Consider the following 16113-nt stretch of genomic DNA (forward strand, 5'->3'; position numbering starts at 1 on the left):
ACAAAGGGGAGTCATTGGTGGGTTGCATGTGTCTGGAGGGGTCACAGCCTCAGCAGAAAAAAAGCAGAGGTGACAGTGAACCACTGAGATGCCTGCACAGGGTAGAAAAGCGGGGTTGGTATAAAACATGGTGTTGGTGAGTCAGATTTTCTACACAGGCTCCGGTGGGCGGGCACCAGGTTGCCAGATAAGAAACGGGACGCCCCACTTACACTTGGATTTCAGATAAACAATGCCTCTGTGGGTTATACTTAGTTAAGTAAATGCAACTTAGTATCCTTTAGCAGAAACCAGCTGGAGCCAGAGCCCGGCGAGTTCACTGTCGCCCTCCCCCTAGGCTGGCCTCCTGGGGCCTAGAGCAGGATGAGGAAGGGGTGCAGAGGGGCAAACAGGGACCCCAACACACCAAGCAAGCTAGCCAACCTCTCTGTGCCCTCACATGGAGGATGTGCGGTGGCTCAGGCCTCTGAGCCAAACACGTGATTATCAGGGCGACTCCTCACTCCCCCGGGCCCCTAAGGCATTGGCTCCAAAAAAAAACACTGGAGCCCCACAGGTGCCGCTCCCCCTTGCTTGGCCTTGTGCACGCACTTTAGCAGCAGAAGCTCCAAGGAACTCAAAGGGCTTTAGGCAGCCCCCCATAACCCCCTTCAGCCTGCACCCCACTTTCTGACCTGAGCATTTGACTGTTTCTTTTCTTTTTTTTTTTTTTTGCGGTACGCGGGCCTCTCACGGTTGTGGCCTCTCCCGTCGCGGAGCACAGGCTCCGGACACACAGGCTTAGTGGTCATGGCTCACGGGCCCAGGCGCTGCACGGCATGTGGGATCTTCCCGGACCGGGGCACGAACCTGCGTCCCCTGCATCGGCAGGCGGACTCTCAACCACTGCGCCACCAGGGAAGCCCCATTTGACTGTTTCTTGATAGAAGTGCTTTGCAAAAGAAGCTTCCCCAGCAGACTGCGACTGACTGACTCTTTCCCATCATTTTCTAACTCTCCACCGTGCTTTCAAAACCAGCAGAACATCAGGATCTCTAGGGAAGCTTTTAAAGCTCTGATGCCTAGGTTTCACCCAGAGCTTGAATTAACTGGCCAGCAGTGCAGCTTAGGCATCTCGGGACTTTAAAAAACCTCCTCTAGTGATTCTAGAGGAATTAGGGTCAGACCTAATCCCTAGAGAATTAGGGAATGGATCCATCCGGTGGCCCAAATCATCTTGTTGCGGGGGGGGGGGGGGGGGGGGGGGCGCTCCTGAGGGTTTAGACCTGATGCTTAGAATCCATGTGGCTTGGGAGCGTGGGAAGAACAAGAACTCTTGTGCCTGAGTTCAGTCCCAGCTCTGCCACTCAGAGGCCAGACACCAGTCCCTTGTCCTTCTGAGATTCAGTCTCCTCATCTGTGAAGGAAGACAGGTAACACCTCCTTCTCTCAGAGATCAGAGCAGAACACTGCACACAGAACACCGCACAGGCACACAATCCATGCCAGTTATGGCTTTCATAACATGAAACATCTGATCTGCCTTGTTTCAAAGGTGCAACTAGTCATGTCTGGACTATCAAAGGCCAACATATGGAACCGATTATGCTGACTTAGATCCTTCAGCCTCTTGCAGTGAAACAGGAATATATGTTTACCCAACCAAGGGTGGCTTTCCTTCTCTTTCCCCTTTGGCAGCATGCCAAGTGTCACAGAAAGGCTGAGGGGGCACTTTCTGGCCAGAGTTGCGAAGCAGCCGCCCCCCGGTCCCTGGGTCATCTGGGGCCGCTTCTCCGCAAGAACCAGCTATGGTTTTCACAAGACCCAGGAGAGACGCTCTGTCCCCAAGTTTAACTCCTCTGTCCTGCCACCCCTGACACACATCCTCCAGCCCACCAATACCTGAAATCCTATTAATTTTAGTCTTTCTTTTCAGGAAAAAATATTTCCTTCCTAAAACGTGACCGCCGCTAAAGACCAAACACCTTAGCAAGCACAGTTTGTCCAAGTCTTTCTTAAGTGACAGAGGGCACAGAATTCCCTCCCAAAACAGAGTAGATGGACTTTCCCCTAGTTCTTCCACTAAGTACACCTAAAAACACCGGGCATTATATTGATATATAAAACGAACATTTTTTAAAACCTTGAAAAGTGGACAGATGGTAAACCGACTAGGGACCTCAGGACCCAGGAACAACATGGTGACGAATTCCCTGGGTCTCCTTTTGTCCTTTGTGTCCCAGATTTGGAAATGCTAACAGGCAAAGACAAAAAACAACAACAAAAGCCTGCTATCTCTAGTCAAAGGACTAGGAAAGGGCGCCTCAGCAAGACAGAAGGCTTTTAAACAGTAAACTGCTCTCCTCCAGGCAAACAGCCCAGGAAAAACCACGGCCCCATCCCCACCCATGCCAGAAAAGATCAAGTGGGGAGCCTAGACTTGGACCCTTCCCAGGCTGTATAGAGGTGCCACAAATGTTCCACTGGCTGGTATCAGAGCGGGCCAAGGAGGGAACTGGCACTTTCATCCCTACTGGTTGGTGTTAGTAAAGCCCACGTGGGGAGCCTCGACTTTTACTCCCACATGGCATTAACAAGGCATCTCTCCTCATCCCCAGCAGGGGGTATGAGAGGAAGCCTAGTAGAGATTCAGGGCTTTCACTACTCCCTAGCGTCGGTGGAGGTCAGGTGGGGAACAGGTGGAAAGTAATCAGGCACTCCTACCCCTCCCTCAGCCAGAACTCTCACCCCACCCCTGACCAGCAGTAATGAGGATGAGGACCAGCCCATACTTAGATGTCAATGGAGGCTGAGTGGGGAACCTGGAATTCTACCCCCACCAGGCAGTGAGGCCCCCTACCACGGCGTTTCAGAGAAAACCAAGTAAAACAAAAGACAAATAAGAGTCAGTCTCATAGTACCCCAAATGTCTAGGTTTCAATTAAAAAATTCTGTCTGAAACTGAACGAAATACAAACACCAAGATGACAGGGAATTATCTGAAAAAGCTTTTAAAGAAGGAATCATAAAAATACTTCAATGAGCAATTACGAATATGAAACACATGAATAAAATAGGAAGCCTTAGCAAATAAATGCCAAGTCTCAGTAAAGAAAGAGAAGATTGAGAAGAGAAACAAATGGGAATTTTTGAACTAAAAAATACAATAACCAAAATAAAAAACTCAGTGGATGTGCTCAACAGCAGAATGAAGGGGCAGAGGAAAGAATCAGTGAACCAGAAGATACAGCAATAGAAAATTATCCAATCTGAACAACAGAAAAAACTGAACAGAGCCTCTGCAACCTGTAGGACTATATTACTGAAGAGTTAACATTTGTATCATCAGAGTCCTGGAAGGAGAAGACAAAGATGGCAAGGCTGAAAAAGCGCTTGAAGAAATAATGGCTGAAAACTCCCCAAATATGACAAAAGATATAAACCTACAAAATTAAACATCTGAATGAACCCAAAATAAGATAACCCCACAAAATATCCACAGCAAGGTACATTATAATCAAAATTCTGAATACTAAAGACAAAGAAAACATTTTGAAAGCACTGAGAGAGAGAGATGACACCTTACCTAGAGGGGAAAACCAATTCATATGACAGTGAATTTCTCATTAAAAACCATGGAGGATAGAAGGAAGTGGCCATTTTCCTAAGTGATGAGAGAAAAGGAATGTCAACTCAGAATTCTCCTGGAATGAAGGGGAAATCAAAATATTCTCATATTAAGGAAAACTAAGAGAATTTGTCATCAGCAGACCTACTCTAAAAGAATAGCTAAAGGAAATTCTCTAAACAGAAAAGAAACAATAAAAAAAGAAAACCTGAATCATCAGGAGGGAGGAAAAAACACAGAAAGCAAGAATACTGGTCAATACAATAGAATTTCTTCCTCCTCTTGATTTTTCTAAACTACATCTGATGGTTGAAGAAAAACTGTAACACTGTCTGATGTGGTTTTATATATGAAGAGGAAATATTTAAGATAATTATGCTTTAAATGGGGGAGGTAAAGGGACTTAGAAGAAGGTAGGGATTCTATAATTCACTTGAAATGGTAAAACATCAACACCTAATAGACCACAAATTACATTAAATGTAAATGACATAAATATTTCCATTAAAAGACAGATAATGGCAGAGTAGATTAAAAAACATGACCCAACTATCTGCCAGTTATAAAAAAATCACTCCAAATATAATGATATAGGCAAGTTGAACAAAAAGATAGAAAAAAGACATATCATGCAACCATTAACCAAAAGAAAAGCAGGATGCCTACATTAACATCAGATAAAGTAGATTTTGAAACAAAGAAAATTATCAGAGACAGTAAGACACATTATGTAAGGATAAGAGTCAATCTACCAAGAAGACATAGGAGTCTTAAATGAGTACGCACTAAAGCAAAGAGCTTCAAAATATGTGAAGCAAAAACCAATAGAACTGAAAGGAGACATAAACAAATCAACAATTATAATTGGAGACTTCCAACATCTCTCTTTCAACAATTGATCAAAGGACTAGGCACAAAATAAGCAAGGATAAAGAAGAACTTGATGAGATTGCCAATGAAAAGAGTCTAGACTACATTTATAGAACATTCCACCCAACAACAGCAGAATACACATTCTTTCCCAATGACGATGGGATATAAACCAAGAAAAACCATTATCTTGAGCCATAAAGCAAATCTCAACGAATTTAAAAGAACTAAAATCATACAGTTTATATTCTCTGATTACAATGGAAATTATTATAAATTAATAACAGAAGGTAACGAAATTTTCCAAATACTTGCAAACTAAATGTCTAAATAATCTATGGATCAAAGGGGAAGTCTCAGGGAAATTTTTTAAAAAATACATTGAACGGAATGAAAATGAAATTACAATGTATCAAAATATGTGGGACACAGTTGACACAGTTTTGAGGGGAAATTTTATTTAGTAGTTTAATCTCATAACATGGAGAAAGGAGAGCAAAGCAAACCCAAAACAAGCAGAAGGAAGAAAATAAATATAGGAAATGAATTGAAAAAAGAAAAGCAATAAAGAAAATCAATGAAACAAAGAGCTGGTTGTTTGAAAAGATCAATAAAATTGATAAATCTCTAGCAAGACTGACAAAGAAAAAAGAAGACAAAAATTACTAATATCAGGGCTTCCCTGGTTGGCGCAGTGGTTGAGAGTCCGCCTGCCGATGCAGGGGACACGGGTTCGTGCCCCGGTCCGGGAAGATCCCACATGCCGCGGAGCGGCTGGGCCCACGAGCCATGGCCGCTGAGCCTGCACGTCCGGAGCCTGTGCTCCACAAGGGGAGAGGCCACAGCAGTGAGAGGCCCGCGTACCGCAAAAAAAAAAAAAATTACTAATATCAGGAATGAAACAGGGAGTATCACTATAGACTCTGAAGACATCAAAAGTATAATAATTAAATACTATGTTTACAGCCAACTAAGCCCACCATGCTCTCTTCCCCATGGGAGCCCAGTGTGCAGTGGATGCAAACAGCAGCCTCCTCGGAAGTACATGCAGCCTGTTGCCTGTATGGGTTGCTCTAAGGGACCCTGGAGACAACCCTCTGCAGTGGACATTCATGTCTGGCATGCTAACCCCAATCTAGGCTCCAGACAGGTATGCACGGTGCCTTTGGAAAGCCCCAGGGCACAGTGGCCAGTGGCCACACTGGCCAGGTCATAATGTCCATCCACATCAAGTGGCAGAACAAGGAGCACGTGACTGAGGCCCTCGGCAGGGCCAAGTTCAAGTTCCCCGGCCTCCAGAAAATCCACATCCCCAAGAAGCCGGGATTTACTAAGTTTAATGAGGATGAATTGCAAAATATGGTGACAGAAAAGTGGCTCATCCCAGATGCCTTCGGGGTCAAATACGTCTCTGATAGTGGAAACTGAGTTTAATCACCAATGGCCAATGACTTAAACAATCATGCTTGTGTAATAAAATCCCACATAAAGGGCTTAAACAACAAGGTCTGAGGAGCTTCTGAGTTGGTGATGAGCTGGGAGGGCGGGACACCGGAGCGGGCATGGAAGCCCTGAGCCCCTTCCCACATACCTTGCCCTATATGTCTCTTCCATTTGGCTGTTCCTGAGTTGTATCATTTATAATGAAACAGTAATCCTAAGTATAGCGCTTTACTGAGTGCTGTGAATCAGTCTAGCGAAGTATCAAACCTGAGGGGGAGAGGAGGCCATGGGAATTCTGAATTTATAGTCAGCTGGGCAGAAGTGTGGGCAGCCTGGACACTCCATCTGAGCTGGTGTCTGAAGCGGGTGTTGGCGGGGAGGCAGTCTTACGGGATTGAGCCTTTAACCTGTGGAGCCTCTGCTCACTCTAGGTAGTTAGTGTCAAAACTGAAATGAATGGTAGGACTCCCAGTTGATGTCCCCTTTGGTGGAGCCGCTGAAGCGAGGTTTTCTGTAACATGCGAACAAATGTAAATCCCAAGGACACGGTAACACTACAGTGTTACCAATGTAATTATGCGTGATCAAAGGACAGAGAGATGAGTGGGAATTAAAACACCGATGGCGGGGAGGGGGTAGTGCTTTTGTCCAGGAGGAGGGGAGCAAAGGGATGAGACTAGAGAGGGGAGCAGTGGGGGGCTTCAACTGTACCGCTCATGTCTGATTTCTGATGCTGAGTGGTGAGCACAGAGGTGAGTTTTATTCCTGTATATTCTTCTGTGTATCCTAAATATTTCATCACAAGATTTGAGTATGTAAATAAAAGAGTAGGTAAGAAAAAAAAATGTGATGGTAAAAAGAGAAAGATAGGCCTTTCTGTTTACTAGCTGGCCCACCTGATAAGAATGATGGGATCCCTCCTGGAATCTTTTTTCCACCCGTAGGTCCCAAAATCATAATGTTGCAGGAAAAAGAGTGGGGCACAAGAGGATGGTCTCATCCCAGGTCTCGGGCGAGTCCCTGGGATGGGCCACCAAGTGTGGGTTCTTGGCTTCACGCAGGAAAGAATTCAAGAGTGAGTGATAGTAAAGTGAAAGAAGGTTTATTCAGGGAGAAATGCACTCCACAGACAGAGTGTGGGCCATCTCAGAAGGCAAGAGATGCCAGGGTATGGGGGTTGTTGGTTTTCACAGGGGTGGGTAATTTCATAGGCTAATGAGTGGGAGGATTATTGCAACTATTTTGGGGAAGGTGCAGATTTCCAGGAATTGGGTCACTGCCCACTTTTTGACATTTTATGGTTGACCAGGGAACTGTCATGACTCCTGTGGGTGTGTCATTTGGCTGATGTATTACCATGAGTGTATAATGAGGCTCAAAGTCTAGTGGAAGTCGACTCGTCTGCTATCTTGGACCTAGTTGGTTCTAACCAGTTTATGTTATGTCCTCCAGGGCTATGTCATTCTTTTAAAGGTTGTGTGCCCTGCCCCCTTCCTGTCTCAATAAGAGCACTTGGCTTGAGGAATCATCCAGCCTTACAGCTCTCACCCTAGTCCAAGACTTGCTGCCTTCCCTGGATAAACATAACTATTTTATTCTTACCCTCAGTGGCCAGGTTCTGATACATGCCCTGGGGGGAGGAGTCCAGGGGGTGGTGTGAGGCTCTGCACCCCTCCTCAAGAATCAGACACACTGGATCCATGGAGTGTAACAAGAGATGTGACACACAACAGCCTGGACCCACGCAGGACAGGGTCACACCCCAAAGATTGAGTCCATAGGTCCTGGGTGGGACCTGGGCTTCTGTAGTTTGAAAATGCTTCCTAGTTGACTTTCTCCTGGTTCTTGCGGCCAAAATGCTTTGGAGCTTTACATTCTACAATTTTTTTTATAAAAGAGTTTTAAATTTCTAAATATAAAATTATATCATAATATTGAATAATTAGACTTTTTTGTTGTTTTTTGTATGTGTGAATACACATTTTTTATTTGTCTTGGATATCCGCCTAAGAGTAGAATTGCTGGGCCATAGAGTAACTTCATGTTTAACCTTTTAAGAAACTGCCACACCATTTCCAAAGAGGCCGCTCCCTTTTACCTTCCCAGCGGCAGTGTATGAATGCTCCAATTTCTCCAAATCCTTGCCAACCTCTGTTACTGGCCTTTTGTTGTTATTGTTGCTATTCCCATCCTAATGTGTATAAAGTGATATCTCACTTATTTCCTCTCTAGTTTTTATTATTTACTTCCTTCTGCTTGCTTTGGGTTTAGTTTATTCTTCTTTTTCTAGTTTCTTATGGTGGAAGTTTAGGTTATTGATTTGAGAGCTACCTTCTTTTCCAATATCAGTGCTTACAGCTACAAATTTCCCTCTTAACACTGCGTTAGATGCATCCCATAAGTCCATAAGTTTTGCTGTGTTTTCATTTTCATTCATCTCAGAATATTTTCTAACTTTCTTTGTGATTTCTTCTTTGACCCATTCGTTATTTAGTAGTGTTGGTCAATTTCTACTTTTGTGATTTCTTAACTTTCTTCCATTGTTAATTTTTAACTTCATTCCACGTGTTCAGAAAACATACTTTTTTTTTTTTTCTTGCGGTACGCGGGCCTCTCACTGCTGTGGCCTCTCCCATTGCGGATCACAGGCTCCGGACGTGCAGGCTCAGCGGCCATGGCTCACCGGCCCAGCCGCTCTGCGGCATGTGGGATCTTCCCGGACCGGGGCGCGAACCCATGTCCCCTGCATCGTCAGGCGGACTCTCAACCACTGCGCCGCCAGAGAAGCCCCAGAAAACACACTTTGTATGATTTAAATCCTTCTAAATGTATTGAGACTTAATTTGTGACCTAACATATTGTCATTTGTTTGGGCAGGTCCAGTATCCTCAGAAATACACCTCCGTGTTTCCAGACTATTCTATTGCCCCAGATAGAGCTGGAGGGGGTCCTTCATGGGGACACAGCCCAGGCAGCGGGGAAGGGCAACTTCCCACAGTAAAGAAGCCACTGGCATGACTCATTTTTAAGAAATACCCCACGCTGCCTCTAGGCCCACTTCTGGGCTGATGCCTGCACTCCTTTTGCCAGCGTCAGGCGCAGGGCTGGGGTCTGGCGGCATCACACTCATGGAAGGCACCATGTCTGAACCTCACGATGAGAAAACATCCCAGCCCACTTGTCTCCTTCAGATACAATCCATTTTCTACCCACCAGGGGCCCCAGAATCACCTATCTGCAACCCGCCCCCCACGCCATTTAATCAACAGAGATGTGGAATTTCAGAAAGGCGAAGCATCACACCCCAGCTGTCCCTGAACGTTGAAACTGGGATGAGGACTTACATCTTCAGACTCTCAAAGTGGTTATTTTTTTTTTAACCTAATGCTTGAGATCTCATGCTAAATCTAAGAGCTTCTTTTTTTCTTTGTCCCCAAACTTTCAAAGGACATTGTTTTCATCCACAAATCTTTGAATCGTGTGCCAGAATTGGAAAAAGGCTTACAGGCTGCTTTCACTTCCTGCGTGGAGGCAGCCTGCCCTGAACTGCAGCGAGTGGAAAACGGGCCTCCAAAGACAGGCCACCCTTGGGAGCCCATGAATATTCATCACTTCGCTGTGCATTCACTAAGTAGAGCAGGGACAGAAAAGTACTTTCAGCAAGTTTGAGTCTATGTTCTAATATCCTCCACGAAGACAGCCTGTCCTTACTGGTAAAAAGATCATTTTCTAAAACGATAATGAAATCGGTCTTCTATTAGTAGCTTTAAAAAGCCCCACGGCTTACAGTAGTAAAACAATCTCATCTCCAAAATAAACAAGGCTTCCCTTTGTATGTCCAAGGAGAGGCAGGACGAGAGCTCAGGCACATTCTAAGGCATTTACTGGCCCTGAATGCCTGTGGTAGCTAGAGCACCCAACCCCACCCCGTGCCCCAAAAAGCAGACTACAAAGCAAAGGGATCTGTCAAGCAGTGTTTGCCTGATTGTCGAGCGGCAGCCTGAGACCTAAATTGTGAGGATGGGGCCCCTCCCCGAGTGAGCTGGGGCAGAGCTCTAGCCCCATGATGATCAGATCCTGCTGGGCCCTTGGCTGGCTCCCCAGAATCTGGACAACACCTTTGAAGGGATCGACTGGGAAAAATCCGGAAGACACCGTTAATGACTGCGGACAAGGAGAAACATACAAGCATAAAGTTTGGTGCCACAAATATCTATGCATTGCTCTTATGAAATGCAATGGTTTTTCTCCAAGCGTAAGTCTCTCAAACATGCTTAGCTTTTGGTGTAAAACTTCTTATGTATGATATTGGGCCAAACATAAAGTCAACATATGTCTCCTCTCTCTCTTTTTCTCCCTCTCCCCTCTGCCCTGCTCCTTCCGCCACCCCTGCCACCCCAAAGACTCGTGGAAAATCCATTTTATCATTAAGCGAAAGAGGCATTAACAGTGGATGAAATGGACAAAAGGATGAAATAAAATGGTTTAGAATGGAGTGCAGGTTTCTCAACAAACTCTTGAAGACATACTATCTTTCCTTCACTTGAAAACACCGGGACCTAAGAAGGTGACCTGGATGTGGTAGCTAGGCCAGCCCTACTGGAGCCTGCTGGCTGACAGAGGCCCAGACAGAGTGGGAATGGCAAGGCAACCAAGAAGGGAGGGCTGCCCAGCTGCTCCAGGTGCTGGAGGGGCCAGGCTTCCAGGCCTCACAAAATTGGGGAAGACCTGGGCTCTCGCTGTGGTTAAAAATCTTCCATACGGTTCAATAGCCACACTTCAGACAAAGAAAAAAAAGTCTCAGGAAAGAGAAAGTGCTGGGTTGGTAGGTACTCTTGGTATTCTTGTGACGGGCTGCATACAGGATCCTCCTGCCACGCTGCGTTTTCAGCATTTTAACTGGAGGCAGCAAGGCTGCAACAAGATAGGGAACAAGTTACCTCTGGGTCAGGGATTAGCGAATGCCCGGAGTGTGGGATGCAGAGGAGTCTGGGCCTTTCCCAGAGTACCTGGGGGCTCGCTTACACCTGCCACCAAGCAGGAAGCATCTGGAAGCCAGGAGTGCATCTGGAAGCCAGGAGTGCACCTGGGCCTCCCTGTCCGGTCTATCTGCTACAAGACTACCTGTATACACCCACTTAGACACAGAACATCATCTAAGAAACAAAGCCTCATTCTCTAGCCATTGCAGCCAGAAGACTGCATTTGGCAAACCTAGTTTTAGCTGGAAAAAAGGAAAGGAATTATATGGATGTTTACACTCAAACAACCCCCCCAAAAGTTATGAAACCAAAACAAAACCACACCCACTTTAGAGTAGAGTGATGTGGGAAAAGCTGAGCAGGAATTGGACTTCATTTTTATACCTTCCTGAGAAGCACATGACAGGAAGCGATTCCTGGACTAAGTTAAGCCTGAATTCAACAAGTGAGGGTGATGGGGGGTGAAGAGGGGAGTGGTCAGGACAGGCCCTGCCTCATCTGAGGCGACAAGCGTGGGTTTTGCTAGCAGAACTAACAGAAAACAGTCCCAGAGAGCAAGGACTTCAGCGTTCTGGGATGGACACCCAGAGCCCCTCCACCAGAGCGCTCTGAACAGTGGAGGATGGCCCATAGGTCCGCCCTCGTATTTCAAGTTGCAATTTAGGACATATTTCAGTGAGAAAAGAAGAAACTTTTCCCCCAATACCTTTTGTTTAAGAAAAACAATTACCGCAAAATTTGAGTTGAGAAGGGAGAGGAAGCATGGGTAATAATGGCTAACAGTTTTGAAGCATTTACCATGTGACACCGGCTCATTCATCCTTCCATAAATAACAAAGAGTCCCACAGGACCAGTGAGGAAACTGAGGTCCTGAGAGTTAGTCACTGCCCCAGGGCTCCCCAGAGGCCAGCTAGGCAGGACAGGAAGCCCAGCCCACTGGCCACTCAGCCCCTGAGCTGCAGCCCCTGTTAATTTTCATTCCAAGCCCTAGAAGCACACAGACTGAACCCGCTTTTTTCAGGTTTTATAATGATTAACTTCCTGCTGAGATGCATCCCAACCAGAGCCATGTGCTTTGGTTTAAGATTAAACTAGTAACAACAGGCCAGAGTCAAGGCACTTGGGGCCCCAATGACCTGGGAATCGGGCAATTCGCCCTGGGCAAGGAGCTGTTAAAACTGTGTCTTTAACATGAAAAATCGGCTTTTGACTTATTTTTAAAGTTGGGATCGTTAAGAGACTATAAAATACGTTAACCTTGCTCTATTGGCCTTAATATAGTCCAAAAATCTACCCTAACATTTCTAGTAAGGAGATCACTTTGGCATCACGGTGAAACAAAAGATCATTTTCTAGCAACCAAGCCCCAAGCACAAGGTCATGGGAGCTGCAGCACTTGTTTCTGGAAAAGCCAGTAGGAAGAGAGAAGCGGGAGGAACACACGGTGAGACCTGCAGAGGCCTGGGTCTTTGATACCATCTGCAGATGCTGAGCACCTGAAATGAGTATCGTGCTCTGAAAGTGAAGAGGAGCCCATCAGGTGGCAGTAGTGTTATTTCATGGAGTGTGTGTGTATAACTTTGGCAGCAATGGCAGTGAGGGAAGGCCTCTCCGGGAGAACATCTGAGCTGAGACCCAAACGACTAGAAACAGCCAGTGTGCAGAGATCCTGGGGAAAAGATTCCAGCCAAAGGGGACATCCACAGCAAAATCGCCTGAGAGACATGCCGCTCCAGCCACAAGGGGGGAGTAACTGGAAATGAGTCAAAAAGGGAGAGGGAGGCCCCTGAGTCCTTGCCAACTCTCGTAAAGAAGGGAGGCCACTGGAGGATGTCAGACAAGGGGACAACCCAGCTCGATTCATCTTCAAAGTCTCATTCTGGCCATTATGTGGGAAGCGGAGGGTCTGCATGTGTTCATTTCCAGGCCGGGGAACCCATTTAAACCAAGGTCCGGCCTCAGCCTCTCTACCTTGGCGGCATGTTCCCAATTCACCGGCACCTAAAGATGCAACCTGCTCGTAACCAGCTCTGATTGGCAACCCACTGGCCCTGCTCCTAGAATAACCTGGAAATTATTTCTAAAAATGAGACTGAAAAAATAATTATTCTCAATTTGAAAAACCCTAACCCTAACTTTAAGGAAGTGCATCAGAATAAGTTTTGAAAAATTACTTATTTTTGAAACGTGCCCTGCTTACTTCCACAAAGCATTTGAGTCCATTGATACGAAGCCCATAAGCAACTAGACATCTTAAAGTCCTTTCTGGGAAAATGTTGACAATATATTGTAATGTGGTGACAGCTTCAGTTTGGGAGAGAAATGCTAACATTGAAGAGTTTTAGAAGCCCAATTAGTTCTAAGGGCTGAGTTTAGGGGCAAGCACAACCTCATCAACGGCTAGGTCCTTGCAATGCCTTCGCTTTTATCCACTTCTGTATTTCTTGTCCTCTAGCTTCTCCTGGGCCCTCTAGAGCTACCCTCTGCTTGATCTGTTGCTCACTGGCACCCCCATCAGAGACGGAACAGAAAGGAAAGACTGGTGAGCCCAGAAACGTCCCTGGTTCAGCAGTTTCAGTTCTGTGTGTATTTGTCTTTGTGGGAGGGTGTTTGTGTGTATGGGGTGGGGGTGAGCGGTAGGGAGGATTCCAGGGTGAAAGTGATGCGTAAATTGTAATGATCCATTCCTCTGCAGTGTAGAGTCTAAACACACATTCACACCCTGTCTCTCTCTCCCCTCTGCTGCCTGGTGAGCAAACCACTTGAGACCACAACATGCAATATGAAAATCGTAAACCTAGACAAGGGGTCCAGTATCCATTTTTAATCTCTTCCTACAGCACTCTTACTTCTGCCCTAATTTGGCCAGTGAGAAGCCCATTCTTCCAGCTTCTCACAAAGTAAAATGTAACACTGCCAGACATCTCACAGATAAATTCAAGATGAAAAGCAAAAGGTAGGGAAAGAAACACTGGAGAAACTTTTCGTTCTTCCCGCTGGGTGGATTTTAACAGACCTTTTATGATTATCTGCCTAAACTGATTATTGGCTACAAAAGTTTCTTTATTACAGCTTTTTTAAAAAATTAGAAAAACACTCCATTTAAAAAATGTCTTCCACCAAAACGACTGTTTCTATTACTTTTCCCATAATTTTCACCACATTCACTCTGTCCAAGACTACTGTTAATGGCCAGCCTTCCCTAGTAGCAAAATATATCAGATTTGCAGCAGATTATGAAAAATGGATCTGGCAGAAATGCTGAGGAATTTTTGAGGGTTTAGTGGAGGGCTGGGGGTAAAGAACAGAATTGCTTTAATTCTTTGCTTGGTTTATGTTTCGGATGTTTGCTTCAAATTGCTATGTTGCCGCAAATTATAAATTGTATATGTAATTTAATGTGTGCACTGCTTAAGAATTTATTATTTGAGCTTTCCAATGAAAACTTCACAGGGAAAAAAATCTGAAGTAAATTGTTTAACTATAAATTGAACTTCCCAGGTACTCTTAAAAAACATCTTTGACTATAATAGGTGAAAGCTAAACCTTTTAGTTAAGGAAAAATGCCTGAGATGTGTTCATTCAGTATAAAGCCTGGTTAAATTTCTTCCAGCTTCCTTAAGCAATGCATCAGCGATTAAACTTCTAACCCGTTAATCACTTACCCTCCAAACAAGCTGCTGATGCAGAATGGGACCTGCCCTCCCTTGCCACCACTTAGCCATCCAGTACTGGATGGGTAAGAGTATTTATACTGGAATGCCTGGCAGAGTCGAGATAAACCTAGACGCTGACCAAGCACGTTAGATTCGGTTCAGCAGTAACAGGGGTGAAAAGAATGCTTCCCATTTTTCCGGGGTCCCCACGCTCCCAGGGTGTCCCTGCTAATGTTGCCCATGAGGGCCCGGGGGGAGCAGCCGGACCACAGTCCCTCCCGGTCGCACTCTGGCCTTGGTGGATCTTAGCACCGGGACTGCGACCTCAACTCCCGCAGCCTGCTGGTCTCCGGTCCCTCGGGGGATGATGGGGTCTGCGGCTCCCACAACTCCCGCCAGAGCCTGGGTCCAACCACGCAACCATGTCCAGGGAAAAGTTTTCGGCGCATTCCCCTCTGCCGAAAGTTTCAGGACTTGCAGCGCGCCCGGCCGAGCTCTGTTTCCCTCTTGGAGATTAAGGGGAGCCGTCGGTGCCCACCCCTCCCCGGCTCCACTGGGACGCGCGCCCACGACCCAGCCTGGGTGCGGGGACAGTGCGTGGGTGGGAGACCCTGCGCCTCAGCACCCGGCACCGCTGGGGCGGGGGGAGGTGTTTGCAAACTTGCCGGCTGCTGGGTGCGCCCGAGTCGGCGAGCTCCCGGCCCCCCCGAGCCCGGCCCCCGGCCCCTTGCACTCACCTCCCCTCCACAGCGCGGGGAGGAAGAGCCACGGCAGGAGCGGCAGCAGGGCCCGCCCCATCCCGGGGCCGCGGAACTGGATATTCTCTGAGGACCGACGGACAGATGGACGTCCAGAACCTGCCGCGTCGCCGGCCAAGCGCGCCCGCGAAGCAACCCACTCCCGTCGGCCCCGGGAGCTAGCGCCGCAGTGGCGGAGCCGAGCCGCTGCGGGTGGGGCCGAGGGCTGGAGGGGGCGGGACGCGGGCCAAGTCCGAGCGGACCCAGCCAGTCGGGGAGGGGAGGGGGCGGGAAGGAGGCCGGGAGAGGAGAGCCGCCGAGGGGGAGGAAGGGACGGGGCTGGACCGGAGGGGCGGGGAGAGGCGGGCAGAGGCGGGCCTCGGGTCGAGCCTGGGCAGACCGGGATGGGGGCGCGGGGGCTGAAGAGAGGGGAGGGAGGTGGGGACCATAAAGGGGAGGGGCGGCCGGAGGTGGGGAGGAGAAAGGGGCCCTGGCTCTGGGCTGTCTCGACGTCCAACACGTGCAGGTGGGAGGGACAGAGGGAGGAGATTGGGTTGGGCAGGGGGAGCGGAGGCCGCCCCACCAGATGTAAGACTAGGCGCCTGCACCTTGGGGGCTGCGGTAGTCCCGCAGTCTCGGCTCTGCGGACACAAAACCCAGACAGCAACGCTCCCAGAGGCCAAGGCCACCGTGGCGGCGCTCCCTGCTGAGCGCCACACGCATCCGCTCCCGGCCGGGCGCCCCCTGGGTACCCGGCCAAAGGGGTGAGACCAGCCTCGGCGTCGAGGAGCTCAACGCCTCCTGGAGAAGAACTCTT

At 47.5% G+C, this 16113-nt stretch overlaps 1 protein-coding gene and 1 non-coding gene across 2 annotated transcripts in view; one reads left to right on the plus strand and one right to left on the minus strand.

Moving 5' to 3' along the window:
* Positions 1-15463, minus strand: part of MERTK (MER proto-oncogene, tyrosine kinase) — a 110837-nt gene extending 95374 nt beyond the window's left edge. The window contains exon 1 of the mRNA XM_032653545.1: positions 15297-15463. Within this exon, the coding sequence (XP_032509436.1) occupies positions 15297-15357 (61 nt within the window). The 5' untranslated portion in view covers positions 15358-15463. The remainder of the gene's footprint in view (positions 1-15296) is intronic.
* On the plus strand, positions 5438-5572 carry LOC116764865. The gene has a single exon (XR_004353068.1). It is a non-coding gene; the product is annotated as a small nucleolar RNA SNORA70 (small nucleolar RNA).
* Positions 15464-16113: the final 650 nt, after the last annotated feature.

The sequence above is a fragment of the Phocoena sinus genome, chromosome 13 (genome assembly GCF_008692025.1).
Source record: "Phocoena sinus isolate mPhoSin1 chromosome 13, mPhoSin1.pri, whole genome shotgun sequence".
Taxonomy (NCBI): Eukaryota; Metazoa; Chordata; class Mammalia; order Artiodactyla; family Phocoenidae; genus Phocoena; species Phocoena sinus.